The sequence below is a fragment of the Salvelinus alpinus genome, chromosome 15 (assembly GCF_045679555.1).
Source record: "Salvelinus alpinus chromosome 15, SLU_Salpinus.1, whole genome shotgun sequence".
Lineage (NCBI taxonomy): Eukaryota > Metazoa > Chordata > Actinopteri > Salmoniformes > Salmonidae > Salvelinus > Salvelinus alpinus.
Window position 1 is genome coordinate 49,152,592 of NC_092100.1, and position 19,891 is coordinate 49,172,482.

General features: G+C 42.5%; 1 protein-coding gene across 2 annotated transcripts; it reads right to left on the bottom strand.

The window, feature by feature from the left end:
• Window positions 1-1,238: 1,238 nt before the first annotated feature.
• LOC139540236 (mitochondrial glutamate carrier 1-like) lies at window positions 1,239-19,813 on the bottom strand. 2 transcript variants are annotated; one of them, XM_071343907.1, is made up of 10 exons: window positions 19,628-19,813; window positions 11,630-11,943; window positions 11,211-11,333; window positions 10,136-10,191; window positions 9,743-9,833; window positions 6,481-6,596; window positions 6,187-6,370; window positions 4,084-4,256; window positions 2,441-2,516; window positions 1,239-2,349 (listed from the first exon to the last, which is right to left on the bottom strand). In XM_071343907.1, exons 2-10 carry the CDS (start codon window positions 11,647-11,649, stop codon window positions 2,208-2,210), a joined length of 981 nt encoding a protein of 326 aa, XP_071200008.1. In that variant the 5' UTR covers window positions 11,650-11,943; window positions 19,628-19,813; the 3' UTR covers window positions 1,239-2,207. The 2 variants fall into 2 exon arrangements, with proteins under 2 accessions (XP_071200008.1, XP_071200007.1); XM_071343906.1 differs by lacking the exon at window positions 19,628-19,813 and adding an exon at window positions 13,119-13,246.
• Window positions 19,814-19,891: the final 78 nt, after the last annotated feature.

Below are 19,891 nucleotides of genomic sequence, written 5' to 3' on the forward strand. Positions count from 1 at the left end.
GAAATGTATGTGAAAATGTATCACTAGCCACTTTAAACAATGCAACTTAATATAATGTTTACATACCCTACATTACTCATCTCATATGTATATACTGTACTCTATATCATCTACTGCATCTTGCCATCTTTATGTAATACATGTATCACTAGCCACTTTAAACTATGCCACTTTGTTTATATACCCTACATTACTCATCTCATATGTATATACTGTACTCTATACCATCTACTGCATCTTGCCTATGCCGTTCTGTACCATCACTGTCACGTTCCTGACCTGATTTCCCTTATTTTGTATGTATTTAGTATGGTCAGGGCGTGAGTTGGGGTGGGTTTGTCTATGTGTGTTTTCTATGTTGGGTTTTTTGTGTTCGGCCTGGTATGATTCTCAATCAGAGGCAGCTGTCAATCGTTGTCCCTGATTGAGAATCATACTTAGGCAGCCGGGGTTTCACGTGTGGTTTGTGGGTGTTTGTTCCTTGTTAGTGTTTTCGCCACACGGGACTGTCACGGTAGTTTCATTTGTTATTTTGTATCGCATATTGTTTTTGTGTCTATTAAATTACCATGGAAACTAACTACTCTGCATATTGGTTCGATCCTTCTCGCCTCTCCTCGTCCGATGAGGAGGACGACATAGACTATCGTTACAATCACTCATTCATATATCTTTATGTAGATATTCTTTATCCCTTTACACTTGTGTGTGTATAAGGTAGTAGTTGTGGAATTGTTAGGTTAGATTACTCCTTGGTTATTACTGCATTGTCGGAACTAGAAGCACAAGCATTTCGCTATACTCGCATTAACATCTGCTAACCATGTGTATGTGACAAATAAAATTTGATTTGTGTGTGTATTTAGTGTTGAATGGGAATATATTGGATTAGAGAATGGATGAATTATTGTTACTTACCAATGTGATTAATACATACAGAAATGTGAATATTCAGTATTTTCATTTACAGTTTGTTCTCTCCAATTAATAATAAAATGGTTATTCCAGACCCATCACAAAATGTAGTGTTCGGCATTAAAAATGTACAAAACAAAATGCTTTTATTTCCACCATAGAGTTCGCAAGAAGCTAGTGCTTTAAAATGGCTCTTATCATAGGCTTCACTAAATTGTACATCAATACAGACATTCGAACACTTTCAACAATTATGCTGAATTCCAAATGTTAAGATTTACACACAAGTTAAATGTTGTGAACAAGAGATTCCATCAGCAAAATAAGGCTTTATTTGTATTATTTTTATTGTGTGAACCGACATGTCATTCATAGAAGCATTAAAAAAGTTAAGCTAACAGTAATACAGCTAGAGGAGGTTTGCTTCCGAGCCTCAGAGTTGTGGTGAACAGGAAGGTAAGGCCTCAGAGTGCAGGCCCAGCAGTCTAAACTATAGGAGAGGAGCCTGGCTGTTCAGCAGGTTACAGTACAGAGATAGGATTAAAGCATTAACAACTGACCCTATACAGTTAACTGCCAGTGCTTGACACAGAACGATTCCAAGATTACAACTCTGGACTCAAGGATGGGAAAGCAACTCACTGAGCTAATGTGGAGGTTAAGTCCTTTTTCATAAAACAAAACAAAAAGGATCTCTCTCTGTGAAAGGTGAACCATTTGCTTTCAAATGTGGGCCAAATTCTAGTTTAGACTTCTCATCAAACATGGCAATGTAGTCAACATTATACAACATTCATAAAAAGATTTGATAGTTTGAAAACAAATTTCAAGAGGGTTTTGTCACTGAAATAACACGATAGCTTGGCAACTTCCTTAGTGATGGCAAACTCAAGGACCCTTCTGCATAAGAACCATGGAGAGTTAGCTCTCAAATTGAAAATACAACCCTAAGACACCAACCTGGCTGAGACACACCTCCAGATTAGTCACATACATAAACACTCAGATACCTATAGAACCTATAGAACCCTGCTTAGACATTTTAGAAATCTAGACAAACATAATTAGTGTGCAATGTTTCCCATGTTAGCAGTTAGAGCCTCCCCATCATACTTCACTCTCTTCCTCATCATTTGGTTAGCTGATTGTGACCTCTCTCTCGTTCGGTCTTTCTCTCGCTCCATGTACTCCGTGCTCATACAGTTAGGGCTACACTCTCCTCTCTCCCTCCATTCACTTTCACTGCTGAATGAAGCAGTATGTTCTATACTGTAAAGGGTCACATTCTGCTGCTATTCCAGTAGCCCTAGCAACTGCTCTCCTACGCCCAGAAAGTAGACTCCCTGTGCGATGCCAAAGAGCGGAGCAATGACCAGAGCGCGACATGTCGCCCCCTTGAGGAATGTTGCCGGGCCCTCTTTACTCCAGATCCGCCTATGGAAAGGTGAGAAACCTGCTGTCGGTGAAAGGTTTACACATACACATTGGAGCAGCAAACGTGTGGGTTTTCCAGTGCATGCCTTACCGTGTGCAGTCAACAATGCCACGGTATGTGTCCTCCCCCTCCCCCTTCTGCAAGGTCTGTATACGAGTCTTTATGACTGCCAACAAACACACACACAGAAATCAATGTCAACTCAACTGCCCTTCTTTATAAAGTACAGACAATGAGGGCATCATTGTGCTCTGGGATTCCTGAGTTATTGATAATACCGTAGTTCATTCCATTGCACTTGGGGTATCATTTAATTGTAATCCGCTAAGTAAATTCAATAGCCTCTGCAACCCCAACCCAACACAGGATTCAGACCTTAAACTGTCCATTTTTAACATCTGCAGTGGCAAGAAAAGTGTGAACCCTTTGGAATTACCTGGATTTCTGCATAAATTGGTCATAAAATTTGATCTGATCTTCATCTAAGTCACAACAATAGACAAACACAGTCTGCTTAAACTAATAACACAAACAATTATACATTTATGTCTTTATTGAACACACTGTGTAAACATTCAGTGTAATAACTGGTTGACCCGCCTTTGGCAGCAATAAACTCAACCAAATGTTTTCTGTAGTTGCGGATCAGACCTGCACAACGGTCAGGAGGAATTTTGGACCATTCATCATTACAAAACTATTTCAGCTCAACAATATACTTAGGATGTCTGGTGTGAACCGCTCTCGAGGTCATGCCACAGCATCTCAATCGGGTTGAGGTCAGGACTCTGATTGGGCCACTCCAGAAGGCGTATTTTCTTCTGTTGAAGCCATTCTGTTGTTGATTTACTTCTGTTTTGGGTCGTTGTCCTGTTGCATCACCCAACTTCTGTTGAGCTTCAATTGGTGGACAGATAGCCTTATATTCTCCTGCAAAATGTCTTGATAAACTTGAATTCATTTTTCCGTCGACGATAGCAAGCTGTCCAGGCCCCGAGGCAGCCCCAAACCATGATGCTCCCTCCACCATACTTTACAGCTGGGATGAGGTTGATGTTGGTGTGCTGTGCCTTTTTTTCTCCACACATAGTGTTGTGTGTTCCTCACAAACAACTCAACTTTAGTTTAAACTGTCCATAGATAAAGTAGCAACAGTGCTGAACTTTCTCCATTTATAGACAGTTTGTCTTACCGTGGACTGATGAACATCAAGGCTTTTAGAGATATTTTTGTAACCCTTTCCAACTTTATGCAAGTCAACAATTCTTACTCTTAGGTCTTCTGAGATCTCTTATATTCGAGGAATGGTTCACATCAGGCAATGCTTCTTGTGAATAGCAAGCTCAAATTTTGTGAGTGTTCACATACTTTTTCCAACCTACACTGTAAATGTTTAAATTATGTATTCAATATAGACAAGAGAAATACGATAATTTGTGTGTTATTAGTTTAAGCACACTGTGTTTGTCTATTGTTGTGACTAAGATGAAGATCAGATAAAATTTTAGGACTAATTTCTGCAGAAATCCAGGTAATTCCAAAGGGTTCACATACTTTTTCTTGCCACTGTACATAAGGATTAGGTGGTGTAATTGTGGGCATTACAGTGTAGGACTGAACAACATGTACTGCTCCTGAATAACGTGTATGTTACTGAATGACACTGTGAATACAGAGGTTTATCTCTGCTTTATGGCGCTCCCCCAGCCCTTCCCTGTCTCTGTCTCTCTCACCGTCCAGTGGGGTGACAGCTACAGCTGCCACTGATCCAGCTGTGCAGCCTGCCATGAAGGACTGCAGGAAGGGGGCCCGCTCCTGCAGGTGTCCATGGCTACTCGGCTCTCCTCGGCCCAGCGCATTCAGGTTGGCGAACATCGGGAAGTAGATCATAGAGAAAGGGACGTCCCTGGAAAATGAAAAATAACAGAGGTATGCCTCAGTCCACAGGAGGATTAACCCTGCCAGACATAACTGCAAGAACCTATTGATTTGCAGTACCAGTCAATTTTGGACACACCTATTCATTCCAGGGTTTTTCTTTATTTTTACTATTTAATACGTTGTAGAATAATAGTGAAGACATCAAAAATATGAAATAACACATATGGAATCATGTAGTAACAAAAAAGTGTTAAATCAAAAGATATTTTATATTTGAGATTCTTCAAAATAGTCACCATTTGCCTTTATGACAGCTTTGCACATTCTTGGCATTCTCTCATTCTCTCAGCTTCATGTGGTAGTCACCTGGAATGCATTTCAATTAACAGTTCATTTGTGGAATTTCTTTCCTTAATGCGTTTGAGTCAAATCAGTTGTGTTGTGACAAGGTAGGGGTGGCATACAGAAGATTGCCCTATTTGGTAAAATACCAAGTCCATATTATGGCAAGAACAGCTCAAATAAGCAAAGAGAAATCGTTACTTTAAGACATGAAGGTCAATACGGAAAATGTCAAGAACTTTGAAAGTTTCTTCAAGTGCAGTTGCAAAAACCATCAAGTGCTATGATGAAACTGACTCCCATGGGGACCGCCACAGGAAAGGAAGACCCAGAGTTACCTCTGCTGCAGAGGACAAGTTCATTAGAGTTAACTGCACCTCAGATTGCAGCCCAAATAAATGCTTCACAGAGTTCAAGTAACAGACACATCTCAACATCAATTGTTCAGAGGAGACTGCGTGAATTAGGCTTTCATGGTTGAATTGCTGCAAAGAAACCACTACTAAAGGACACCAATAAGAAGAAGAGACTTGCATGGGCCAAGAAACACGAGCAATGGACATTAGACCGGTAGAAATCTGTCCTTTGGTCTTGAGTCCAACCGCCGTGTCTTTGTGACACGCAGAGTAGGTGAACGGATGATCTCTGTATGTGTGGTTCCCACCGTGAAGCATGGAAGAGGTGTGATGGTGCTTTGCTGGTGACACTGTCAGTGATTTATTTAGAATTCAAGGCACACTTAACCAGCATGGCTACCACTGCATTCTGCAACGATACGCCATCCCATCTGGTTTGCGCTTAGTGGGACTATCATTTGTTTTTCAACAGGACAATGACCCAAAACACACCTCCAGGCTGTGTAAGGGCTATTTTACCAAGGAGTGATGGAGTGCTGCATCAGATGACCTGGCCTCCACAATCACCCGACCTCAACCCAATTGAGATGGTTTGGGATGAGTTGGACCACAGAGTGAAGGAAAAGCAGCCAACAAGTACTCAGCATATGTGGGAACTCCTTCAAGACTGTTGGAAAAGCATTCCAGGTGATTACCTCATGAAGCTGGTTGAGAGAATGCCAAGAGTGTGCAAAGCTGTCATCAAGGCAAATGGTGGCTACTTTGAAGAATCTAAAATATATTTTGATTTGTTTAACACCTTTTTGGTTACTACATGATTCCATGTGTTATTTCATAGTTTTGATGTCTTCACTTTTATTCTACAATGTAGAAAATACAAAAGAATTAAGAAAAACACTTGAATGAGTAGGTGTGTCCAAACTTTTGACTGGTACTGTATTTTGGGCTTGATTAGCCAGTGTGCCAGTCAGACCCGAGATGCACTGTACATAGAATGTAAGAGACAACTTATTTACAAAAAAATTCAAATGTTGAACAGAGGGATGCGATATGTGGTGTACGTAAATGAGGTAGCCTTCACCAGAAGTAAATCTGAAAGTCTTTGCCACGAACTAATCACCACTAATGAGACAATGAGACAAATCAGGCCTGACAGTGAGTCTAGCAGGTTACCTCAGTTCAGGACTACTCAGAACTGAGCAACAGAAACATGCTGTTGCCTATGTGAATTTGAGAGAAACAGAGAGAGTGTTTGACCTCATCAATGTGGCTCCTGCTCCCCGGTAGAGGCCAGGCAGGCCGCGTGTTTTCAGTAGCTCCAGGGTGATACGGATGGCAGTGGTCCGTGGTGGTGGGGCTGGCTGGGATGGAGGGGGGGCCACCAATGACGGCACTGGACCAGGAGCTGCAGTGGGTGCTTGGACCACTCTGGTTATGGCAGCTGTAACACACACACCACATCAGTGTCAAAAAACTTCAGCAGTAGAGTCATTATCACTGCCTAGCACACACTGAGCTGTGGCCTAAGGACAAATGGTTCACAGAACTCACCCAACCTTCCTGCATCTTGCAACTGGATCTTGAGCATCTCCATGGGTGTGGTCACTATCACCTGACACGTCCCCGCCCCACATCCTGCCAGTATCTCCCCCCATAGGGGCAACTTCCTGTGGGACACAATGACAGGGTTAGCAGGCTAATAAATAACACATAGCAATGGCACCACCATTCTGATAAATAGACACAGTGCACTGTAGCAATAGCACCTCCGATCGTCTGACTTTATTACAGTAATGTTATGTTAACTGAGTATTATCCATCTGATGACCTTTTTGCATAAATACAGTTGAAGTTTACATACACTTAGGTTGGAGTCATTAAAACCCATTTTTCAACCACTCCACAAATTTCTTGTTAACAAACTGTAGTTTTTGCAAGTTGGTTAGGACATCTACTTTGTGCATGACACAAGTAATTTTTCCAACAATTGTTTACAGACAGATTATTTCACTGTATCACAATTCCAATGGGTCAGAAGTATACATACACTAAGTTGACTGTGCCTTTAAACAGCTTGGAAAATTCCAGAAAATTGTCATGGCTTTAGAAGCTTCTCATAGGCTAATTGACAATTTGAGTCAATTGGAGGTGTACCTGTGGATGTATTTCAAGGCCTACCTTCAAACTCAGTGCCTCTTTGCTTGACATCATGGGAAAATAAAAAGAAATCAGCCAAGACCCCAGAAAAAATATTGTAGACCTCCACAAGTCTGGATCATCCTTGGGAGCAATTTCCAAATGCCTGAAGGTACCACGTTCATCTGTACAAACAATAGTATGCAAGTATAAACACCATGGGACCACGCAGCCGTCATACCGCTCAGAAAGGAGACACGTTCTGTCTCCTAGAGATGAACATACTTTGGTGTGAAAAGTGCAAATAAACCCCAGAACAACAGCAAAGGACCTTGTTAAGATGCTGGAGGAAACCGGTAAAAAGGTATCTATTTCCACAGTAAAACGAGTCCTATATCGACATAAGCTGAAAGGCCGCTCAGCAAGGAAGAAGCCACTGCTCCAAAACCGCCATAAAAAAGCCAGACTATGGTTTGCAACTGCACATAGGAACAAAGATCGTACTTTTTTAGAGAAATGTCCTCTGGTCTGATGAAACAAAAATGGCCATAAAGACCATCGTTATGTTTGGAGGAAAAAGGGGGAGGCTTGCAAGCCGAAGAACACCATCCCAACCGTGAAACACGGGGGTGGCAGCATCACGTTATGGGGGTGCTTTGCTGCAGGAGGGACTGGTGCACTTAACAAAATAGATGGCATCATGAGGCAGGAAAATTATGTGGATATATTGAACCAACATCTCAAGACATCAGTCAGGAAGTTAAAGCTTGGTCGCAAATGGGTCTTCCAAATGGACAATGACTCCAAGCATACTTCCAAAGTTGTGGCAAAATGGCTTAAGGACAACAAAGTCAAGGTATTGGAGTGGCCATCACAAAGCCCTGACCTCAATCCTATAGAAAATGTGTGGGCAGAACAAAAAGCGTATGTGAGCAAGGAGGCCTACAAACCTGACTCAGTTACACCAGCTCTGTCAGGAGGAATGGGCCAAAATTCACCCAACTTACTGTTGGAAGCATGTGGAAAGCTACCCTAAACGTTTGACCCAAGTCAAACAATTTTAAGGCAATGCTACCAAATACTAATTGAGTGTATGTAAACTTCTGACCCACTGGGAAAGTGATGAAAGAAATAAAAGCTGAAATAAATCACTCTACTATTATTTTGACATTTCACATTCTTAAAATAAAGTGGTGATCCTAACTGACCTAAGAGAGGGAATTTTTACTAGGATTAAATGTCAGGAATTGTGTAAAACTGAGTTTAAATGTATTTGACTAAGGTGTATGTAAACTTCAGACTTCAACTGTAAGTACTTTAAGGCAGGGGTTCTCGAAGTGGAGTCCTAATGCTGCCGTTTATCTCAATATCAAATCATTTCTGGATAACAATTAAGTACCTTACTGTGATTGTTTTCAATTAAGATTGTGCTATGCAGAAATCACTCCGCCATTTCCTGGTTGCTAAAACTATAATAATTTGCCTAATTTCAGTTTGTGACATAATAAGCTAGTATAGTGTAGAGAATCATTGTACCATCTAAACCGCTGTGAAATATATTTTCATAACCAAAAATATTGTTGTTACAGCTGCTTGAAGCTGGTGCACAAAACAAAGTAAAAGAGAAATAGCATACATAGAATATACAGTATCTACCGCTTCATAGAGCTGCTTTCAAGTAGAATGATAGATCTATAACTCACATTTCTGTGTCAATTTGGTTGGGTCGCCCACAAATCTACATATTGGCACTTTCAAATGGTCAAAAAGAAACATAGCAAAGAGCAATTTCTCACACAATTTTGCTAGGATTGTCTGGGAGTGGTCTGAATGGTGAGGGGAAAACTGAAAATTAGCTGTTATTGGCAGAGAGGTTTGGGATTCTCTTTCTTATTGGTCTATTAACTAATTGAGGTCACCAGGCTGAAATTTCATGCAGCTCTTACACTAAAAGGGCATTGTCGTCAATTTCCCAGTATTATTCCAACCTCATAGTGTGGAAATGTATATAAAACACAGGAAAATCATGTTTTTGACTGCACTGGGCCTGACAACAGATTAAACAAAGTTTGGCCAAGGGATCCGTGGAATAAGTTTAGCGTGTGTAATACAATACAATGTAATATTATTAATCTACAATTTATGTTCTTAACCATGGGCAACATGGGTCTGTGAGGGATATTGGTATCCACAGTAATCCACCAATTATCAATTCTGTTTTCCTTACCCAATTTTTTGTTCATAAATGCACTGTATTTCTTTTGCTTTAAAAGTGCAACGTTTTCTCTCTGCCTCAAGGAAAAATCTAAAGTTGCAGGATATTACCTTTAAAGCTGCAACAACAAAACATCTCTCTGCCACATGACAAAATCTGTAGAATTGCAGGAAATCCGCTTGAACTGCAACATTTTCTCTCTTATGCCAAGAGGTGTGCCTTTTAAAATGTTCCTTCCCAGGGCCCAAAACTTTGTTCCTCCTGGCGATGCACTGCCGAAGTCATAGTAAAACTCCTTATATGCTGATTTATGAGGGGGTCCCTGATGAAATTGCTATCACAAAAGGGGTCCCCGGCCCCAAAACGTTTGTCCCCGGCCCCAAAAAGTGTTTCTGTTTATGTATCTTTCAGTTGAATTGTGACAAAAGTGTAGGTGCTGTTCTAGGACTAAATGTGAGTTACCCATCCTTGGAGAGTTTCTGTCTGAAGATATCGTTTGCTGCCAGTTTGATGGCTTTTTCTGGTGTGACAAGAGTGAGATTCACTACTGCACCTGAGGGGTAATGGATTATAGCAACACAAAGTACTGTTAACGTCATACACAAAACCTTCCCCTGCACTGCACTGCCATATGATTAGCTCTAGGCTAGTTACTAACTGTGAGCGCTTGATTGGTAGGCCGTCATTGTAAATAAGAATTTGTTCTTAACTGACTTGCCTTGTTAAATAAAATAAATTTAAAAATACTTTAAAAAAAGTACAATACAAGGTTTACCACAGTTATGTCAATTTAGGTAGTGTTAGCTAAATTCAAAACACAGAATTGTACATTCCATGAATCCAGGGAAATAGTACCTCTATACATCCCAAAGTAGCCTTCCATCTTAACGGTCTTCGTCAAACAGTCCAGCCTTCACATAACAAGGAGAAATATTAAGGTAAAATCAGTTTGGGTTTACTTTCTGAAGAATTCCATCCATGAAATTCATGATTTATTTTATAACATTTATAACTGATGCTTATTGACCATGCATAAACAATGAATACCTGAATGTTATGTAAATGTTGAGCGGCTTCACTGCAAGTAGATTGTATGTTTTAATAATAATAAAAAATGTAAAAATTAATACCATGTAGGTAATTTGCATTTCCTTACAATACAGTGTCTTGTAAATCTTAACATAAACCCTACATAGTTGAATGTTGGTTGTTTGGTATCACTTAAACACAGCTACAAACACAAACATAATTGATGGACACTTTACTTTAATTGGTTCACATTGGGATTATACATTGATGTGATCAACTTCATGAGCAGCTACTAGATTGTTACTTAATTAAAAGACCATGTGTAGTCAGGATGCCAAAGGATCACTCCTGTGCCAACCAGTAACTCACTGGGCCAACATTCTGTCTTCACCAAGGTAAATATAGGCACAATGCCCACTCAACCCTGTTGCCATAGCACTGTCTTATCTGTACAGATGTATAGAGATAGATAGCTGTCTGTACTAGACAACCAGTAGAGCCAAGAATGTCAAGAAGTAATACCATTGAGCCAGGAATAAGCTTTTTTCCCTGTCGGATTTATTGTGAAAGCCACTCTATAAATATAGCGCTCACCAATACAGCACCAAATTATTGTTTTGAATGCAGATGTGCAAAAACACATTTGACCCAATCTGCCCTCATGGACAGCTTAGTCGGATTACTTGTAAACAATTACTGTGTGTATGAGTCAAAACAGAACTATTTTCTATTTTCTTCCAATTCAATAAACTGTATTCATCCCACAAGGGGAAACTCCCTCTTTCAAAAGGAGCGTCTCCCCGTCTCAAAGACCTCAAATCCCTGGTGCGAGTCAGAGGACAGGAAGTGTCTCAAGTCCCTTGTGTGGATAAAATAAAAGAGGAGCCAAGGCAGTACTCACATCCCGGTGTAGACTCGGGCACCCTGCTGGTTCTGCAGGCGGGTCTTAGCCAGATCAATAGGAAACACACAGGTCACACCCACCAGCCCTGCCACGCCCCCATTAATCAGCTTAGCAGGTAGGCTGCGGAGATGGAAACCACAAAACACAAGCACACGCACGCACGCAAGACGACAGAGGGAAACAAATCCATGCAAAACACCCGGACAAAGAGGAACAGATACATACATACATACATACATACATACATACATACATACATACATACATACATACATACACACACGGAAAGACACAGACATAAACACTATGTAAATGCACAATGTTAACATAGGGCAAAACAAAATGTTTTCTCCTTTCACTCTATTGTTAGATTGAATCCTCAAGGTTTTAGGTGAAGAGATATTGTAATTGTGTACCTAACTTTCTGCTCGGCCATCCTGGCTGTCACTGGGCTCCAGGCCCACGTCAGTTTCCTTCCTCCTCCTCCGATCGGCACACCTGCTCAGCCCCAAGGTGTCACAACTACCGTACCCTTACTGGCCCACCTGACTCCAGCACAAATGCAGCTTCCCGCCTCTATGGTATCAATGTGATGTTTGTTCTTCCACAGTGGGGAACCATTGGGGTTCCTCTCCGCTATAATGTGGCACCCACCACCTGAACTTAACCGGTGTCCTCTGGCCAGTCTTCCTGCTCTGCTGTGCTACACAGGAATACAAGTGGTCCCTGTCTGTTCCAAAAGAGCAAGGCCACACCAATGACATGGGTCAGGTTACCTTTTCCCATACCTCAGTATCATAGGGTCCTTTTATCTCTGTGTTAACAGAGGTCCTTTTATCTCTGTGTTAACTCTCTGAACTGCAGTGACAACTCTTTATAGCAATAGTTGTTCAGGGTATTGCAGAAATGTAATGTCCACAAACTGAATCAGAATTCTGAAGCCCATCCTGGTTATTATTGAAGCCCATCCTGGTCATTCATTACCAGGGTCCCAGATCTGTTTGCGCCATCATGCCACTCCTTGTCATGTTGGCATTGGACAAGGAGTTGAAGGTTAGCACAAACACGTCTGTTACCCAGGTAGGTCAGTCATAATACTGAGGCAGAATTTCCTGGGTCTCCCACATGTCTTAAGTCTCTCTAATCTTATTGCTAAAAGGGATAAGACTATTTGATCTACATAGGAGGGCAGAACTGAAAGATTTCCTTTTGCCGTGTATGAAAACTTGTAACATTGGTTTGACAACTTTTTTCTGCCAACAATGATTGTCAGAAGCTGGTCTGTACAACATTATTATAGATAATATTACCCAAGATGTAAAATTGACATCAGGTGTTGCCACCTTAAAAATTACCCTCTTCTCCTCTGTCCCCCCCTTACCCTTTTTTCCTTTCTTAATTTTTTCTCTCTCAGCTCCCTAACTAATCTCCCTCTTAATCTCCCCACCTCCATTCCCCTTCGGTCTATTTTTACCTCAGTAAACCTTCCCTCTATCCTCGCTTCTCTCTTCCTATTAAAATACAATCAATTCACCTTTCTCCATCTCTCACCTTTCTGTTGATTTCTCCTCAGTTCTTATCTTTCACCACAACCATCCTCCTCTTTTGAACCGTTCCTCTGGATCCCTCTCTTACTACAGCTCTGTACTTGCATTTCTAGTGCCCAATCACATTCTGCACATGCCTTTCACTGAGCCTCTCTGTGAAACTTTCTTTCAGCTCCGCTCCTTTCACACTAGTCCCCTGCCAAAACACAGACAAGAGCGTCTACCCCACGCCAACCTAAAACCCAAAAGCCCCAACTTCTCCAATCTGCACCAGATCATCGAGCTCAGACAACATAGCTTGTTTTAAGTCTGACATTTTTCTTTTTTTCCATAAGAAAGATATCAATGGGGAACTTACCCCTCTCAGTGCATCCCACAAGCAGGATCAAGCTGTCCACTTTTCTTTCGCTTCAACAATGTGTGCAGCAATGGTATTCAAGCGAGAGCGATCTGAGAGACCTAGTCGCCACTCAGGGGCCGTTGCACAAACACCAGCATTGTCCTCCTGCCTAAGTCCCTCCCTCTTGTGGTGACTCACTGTGACACAGCCCCGGCAACACAGCTCTGCACTAACGCAACGCGACATAAACTCTGCCTATAGTCACACCACAACGCTACAGAAACTCAACTCCCCACTCACATAACATGCTGACTGTGCAAAAATATTGCTAATATAATCCACAAAAACCTGAGCTGCAATACTAAGGCACTTTATGTATTCAGTAGCAGCACAAACATGACATAATACCGCAGCGACCCAATATGAGCCACAACTGAAAGTGACACTGATATTTAAAATTCAATTAAACAACAGTAAACAAAAACGAATAGTTTAAATTCTATTCAAGCATTTAAAAAATAATTGTAAGAATAATATATAACTGAAACAACCAATGGAATAACAGCAACTCAGCATTACTGCAACAACTGATTCCACTAACACAAGCTCCACCCTGCCTTGCCCCAACTGGTTTATATAAGTATGGATTTTAGTAGTGATTTATGTTAATGAGAAAACAACTTCTGACATTGAAAATCAGTCACATCAACTGGCAAATACTTGCATTCCAAAAGTAAATGTCGCTTTTCGATGGATATTTCTCATTTGGGTTACAATCTGTTGTCACGTTACAGTACAAAGACAAATGTAAAAAGGGCTGGTAGAACACTTTTTCTTATCTTTTGGAGTGGTACACAAGTCAGAGAGTCTTTGAAACTCAAGTGGAAACAGGTGCGAGCTTCATATTATACATTCTGCATGCAGACTGCAGAGACAGACTGGACTAAATTTTCAATTGCCATAACAAGACATTGGCCATATTGAGTCAGTGAGTTCTGGCTCAAATACTGTACAAGTATGTCCAGAGGAACAGTAGACAAAGTCATCACTGACAACGTCATGGGTATGATATTGATGACCAACCTGGGGTTGGATGCATGATCCATACCTTTCCTATTGCCTCAGTTTCATCAATCAATGTCCTATAAGGTTACACATACAGACAGTACTCAGAATAGCACAACTATAGAGTACTTACACACTTTTGTCCCATGCAACTAGAGTGCTTACACAACCAACTAGAATTCAACGCAAACTACATGATGACAAAGATCATGCTCACTGAGGTGACTCATTATTTGTAATCGTGCATGGTCTTTTAATCTTAAAACAATGGTCAGTCTATATTAGGACAAAGCTAGTGAGCTGCATGACATGGTATTGGATAGTCTTTTTGAGGCACATAGATGGCATGTTGTTGATCCCCTCAGAGTTGTGACTGGATGTTCTGAAAGAGCCTGGATCATTGAACAAAGTCCACGTTCTAAAATGAGTAGCCTACCTAAGCTCGACCACAGCCACACAGGACAACAGGCAGTCAGGATCTGTCTGTCTCCTAGCAACATGGCAGCACTGAAGGGGCACAGAGGCTCCCAGGGGACCTAAGCCCATCAGACCATTGACAGCACTGTGAAAGCTGTCCACCGCCTAGCCCTGAGGTGACTTCTCAATCAACCCCAGCCCTAATCAAATCAAAATCAAAATGTATTGGTTGCGTACACAGATTTGCTGGTGTTATAGCAGGTGCAGCAAAATTGTGTTTCTAACTCCAACAATGCAGTAGAATGTCTCACAAATACAATACAAGTAATTAAAAAAAATCCTTATTGATGTCACTTGTGAAATCCACTACAATTAGTGTCGATTAAGGGGAGGAGACAGGTTAAAGAAAGATCTTTAAGCCTTGAGACAATTGGTAGGTGCCAGGCGCACCGGTTTGTGTCAAGAGCTACAATGCTGCTGGGTTTTTCACGCTCAACAGTTTCCTGTGTGTAGCATTTTGTTACGTTACAGCCTTATTCTAAAATGTTTTAACTTGTTTTTTCCCCCTCATCAATCTACACACAATACCCCATAATGACAAAGCAAACAGATTTTTGGACATTTTTGCAAATTTATTACAAATAAAAAACTGATATCACATTTACATCAGTATTCAGACCCTTTACTCAGTACTTTGTTGAAGCACCTTTGGCAGCTATTACAGCCTTGAGTCTTCTTGGGTATGACACAGAAGCTTGGCACGCCTGTATTTGAGGAGTTTCTCCCATTCTCTGCAGATCCTCTCAAGCTCTGTCAGGTTGGATGGGGAGTGTCGCTGCACAGCTATTTCAGGTCTCTCCAGAGATGTTAGATCGGGTTCAAGTCCGGGCTCTAGCTGGGCCACTCAAGGACATTCAGAGACCTGTCCCGAAGCCACTTCTGTGTTGTCTTGGCTGTGTGCTTATGGTCGTTGTGCTGTTGGAAGGAGAACCTTCGCCCCAGGCGGAGTTCCTGAGCGGTCTGGAGCAGGTTTTCATCAAGGATCTCTCTGTACTTTGCTCCGTTCATCTTTACCTCGATCCTGACTACTCTACCAATCCCTGCCGCTGAAAAACATCTCCACAGCATAATGGTGCCACCACCATGCTTCACCATAGAGATGGTGCCAGGTTTTCTCCAGATGTGACGCTTGGCATTCAGGCCAAAGAGTTCAATCTTGGTTTCATCAGACCAGAGAATCTTGTTTCCCATGGTCTGAGGGTCCTTTAAGTGCCTTTTGACAAATTCCAAGCGGGCTGTCATGTACCTTTTACTGAGGAGTGGCTTCCGTCTGGCCATTCTACCATAAAGGCCTGATTGGTGGAGTGCTGCAGAGATGGTTGTCCTTCTGGAAGGTTCTCCCATCTCCACAAAGGGACTCTGGAGCTCTGTCAGAGTGACCACCGGGTTTTAGGTCACCTCCTTGAACAAGGCCCTTCTCCCACGATTGCTCAGTTTGGCCGGGCGGCCAGCTCTTGGAAGAGTCTTGGTGGTTCCAAACTTGTTCCTTTTAAGAATGATGGAGGCCACTGTGTTCTTGGGGACCTTCAATGCTACAGACATTTTTTGGTGCCCTTCCCCAGATCTGTGCCTCGACACAATCCTGTCTCTGAGCTCCACGGACAATTCCTTAGACCTCATGGCTTGGTTTTTGCTCTGACATGCACTGCCAACTGTGGGACCTTATATAGACAGGTGTGTGCCTTCCAAATCATGTCCATAAATTCATTCAATCCATTTTAGAATAAGGCTGTGATGTAACAAAATGTGGAAAAAGGGGGTTTGAATACTTTCCGAAAGGCACTGTAAGGCATTAGTCTCAAGGTGCAGGAAAGAGTACCGAGCAGGTAGCTGGCTAGTGATGGCTGTTCAACAGTCTGATGGCCTGGAGATAGGAGCTGTTTTTAAGTCTCTCTGTCCCGGCTTTGACATAAAAAAAAAAAAAGTACAATGAGGGAGAGGATATTATCCTGGCACCACTCACCAGGCCTCTAACCTCCTGCCTGTAGGCTGTCTCGTCGTGGACGGTAATCAGGCCTTCCACTGTCGTGTCATCAGCAAACTCTATGATTGAGTTGGAGTCGTGCGTAGCCACGCAGTCATGAGTCAATGGGGTCTGAGCACACACCTCTGGGGAGCCTCTGTGTAGAGGATCAGTGTGGTGGAGGTGTTGTTGCCTACTCTCACCACTGAGGAAGTCTAGGACACAATTTCACAGGAAGGAGGTCAGACCCAGGGCTCTGAGCTTAGTGACAAGCTTGGAGGGAACTATGGTGTTGAAAGCAGAGCTGTAGTTGATGAACAGCATTCTCACATAGGTATTCCTCTTGTCCAGGTGGGATAGGACGGTGTGCAATGCAACAGCGTTTGCATTGTCTGTGGATCTGTTGGGGCGGTATGCAAATTGTAGTGGGTCTAGGATGTCGGGCAAGGTGGAGGGGATATGGTCCTTGACTAGCCTCTCAAAGCAATTCATGATGACAAAGGTGAGTGCTACGGGGCAATAGTAATTTAGTTCAGTTACTTCAGCGTGTTTGGATACAGGAACAATGGTGGATATTTTGAAGCAAGTGGGGTCAACAGACTGGAATAGAGAGAGGTTGAATATGTCCGTAAACACCCCAGCCAGCTGGTCTACGCATGCACTGAGGACACAGCTTGGTATGCCGTCCGTGATGGCAGCCTTGTGAGGGTTAACACGTTTGAAAGTCCTACTCACAGTGGCTACAGAGAATGGGAGCCACAGTCCTTGTCAGCAGCGGGGGCCCACGACAGCAGCTCGGTCTTGTTTTCCTCAAAGCGGGCAAAGAGCGTGTTAAGTTTGTCTGGGAGTGAGGCTTCGGTGTCCGATGTGGCTGGTTTTCCCTTTATAAGCCGTGATTGTCAGAAGTCCCTGCCCAGTGACGCGAGCTTACCAGATGAGCTAAATGCCTTCTTGCTTGCATCAAGGCAACCAAAACTGAACAATGCATGAGAGCACCAGCTGTTCCGGACAACTGTGTGATCACATAGTCCCTGTGCCCAAGAATGCCATGGTAACCTGCCTAAATGAGTACTGGGCCATAGCACTCACATCATGAAGTGCTTTGAAAGGCTGCATCAACACCATCATCCCAGAAACTCACTACAATTGGCATACGGCCCCAACAGATCCACAGATGACACAATCTCCATTGCACTCCACACTAGCCTTTCCTACCTGGACAAAAGGAACACCTACGTGAGAATGCTGTTCGTTGACTCCAGCTCAGCGTTCAACACCATAGCGTCCTCAAAGCTCATTACTAAGCTAAGGACCCTGTGACTAAACACCTCCCTCTGCAACTGGATCCTGGACTTCCTGACAGGCCGCCACCAGGTGGTAAGGGTTTGCAACAACACATCTGCAGCGCGGGTGTGTGCTTCGTCCCCTCATGTACTCCCTGTTCACCCACAGCCACGTGGTGACACATGACTCCAACACCATCATTATGTTTGCTGATGATCACCGACAACGATGAGACAGCCTACAGGGAGAAGGTCAGTGACCTGTGAGTGTTGTGTCAGGACAACAACCTCTCCGTCCATGTGAGCAAGACAAAAGAGCTGATCGTGGACTATAAGAAAAGGGGGGCCGAGCACGCCCCGATTCACATCGACAGGGTTGTAGTGGAGCGGGTTGAGAGCTTCAAGTTCCTTGGCGTCCACATCGCTGATAAACTATCATGGTCCAAACACACCAAGACAGTCGCAAGAGGGCACGACAACACCTATTCCCCCCTCAGGAGACTGAAAAGATTTGGCATGGGTCCTCAGATCCTCATAAAGTTCTACAGCCGCACCATCGAGAATGTCCTGACTGGATGCATCACCACTTGGTATGGCAACTGCTCTGTATCTGACAGCAAGGCGCTACAGAGGGTAGTGCTTATGGCCCAGTACATCCCTGGGGCCAAGTTTCCTGACATCCAGGACCTTTATATCAGGCATTGTTATAAGGCCCAAAAAAATGTCATAGACTCCAGCCACACTAGTCATAGATCTCTCTGCTATCGCATGGCAAGCGGTACCGGAGTGCCAAGTCTAGGTCCAAAAGGCTACTTAACAGCTTCTACCCCCAAGCTATTAGACTGCTAAGCAAAATGGCTACCGGGACTATTTGCATTGACCCCCTTTTTTATGCTGCTGCTACTTGCTGTGTATTATCTATGCATAGTCACTTTACCCCTACCTACATGCACATATTACCTCAACTAACCTGTACCCCGCACATTGACACGGTATATAGCCTCGTTATTTCTATTTTGTGTTACTTTAGTAAAAATAAAAAATTATCTGCATTGTTGGTTAAGGGCTTTTAAGTAAGCATTTCACGGTAAGGCTACACCTGTTGTATTCGAGCATGTGACAAATACATTTTTGTTTTATTTGACATGCCTCTTGTGTCTGAGCCATTCAATTGCAACTCCACTTTGTTCCTGTAATGTTTTTGCCTCATTGATTGAATATAATAGAATACAGCTAGGTTAAATCGAAGGGCAGTTTCCATTTGTTACTGAATATGGCAATATGGAAAATGTTAAACAGATGGTTGTAGTCTGGAAATTGCAGTATTGCCCTTTGTCTTCAATCCATTGTAAAGTTGTGTAGCCTACTTATAAATTTGTGAATTATGCTGTTATTTTGGTAGTCCGTTTTAAGATAGCCGCCCTATAATGGCAGTTCAGAGACAAAATAACAGCGTTTCAGGCCAGTGGTCACTCACCTCCTGATCAGTGCACACTTATCTCCTTTAGGCTACATGCGCTTTCCCCTTCCTGCGATGGGGGGAGCCACCGCTTTAGATTCTAAACGTACTTACTCTCCATTGAAGGAGACTGCCGTTACAAAACAAATGCATTCAAAACCTTTTACTCACTATTCTAGCTAACAAATCTACACTTAACTGTGCTTTTATATAAACTGCATGTTGAAATATGAAGGCTAATTGCTGGCCTATAATAGGAGTTGAATAAGGAGATTATTACCTAACTCATCATAACTGGACCAGGGAGGACAAAACAAAAGAAAAGCAACATCCAAAATACGGTCCAGTGATCAAATAAATGTAAGTCCATGTAAATGCACCTGCCGCTTTGCTTCAACTCTTGAAAACGCGCAACAGAAGAAGCACTCACAATTTTTATGCAGATACGGTACTTTTGAAAGACCATTCTGAAATCAGTAGCATACCCTTTAAATAGGGACCGGTCTATCAAGTCGAGGTGGTGGTGGATGTCTGCAGAAGATAG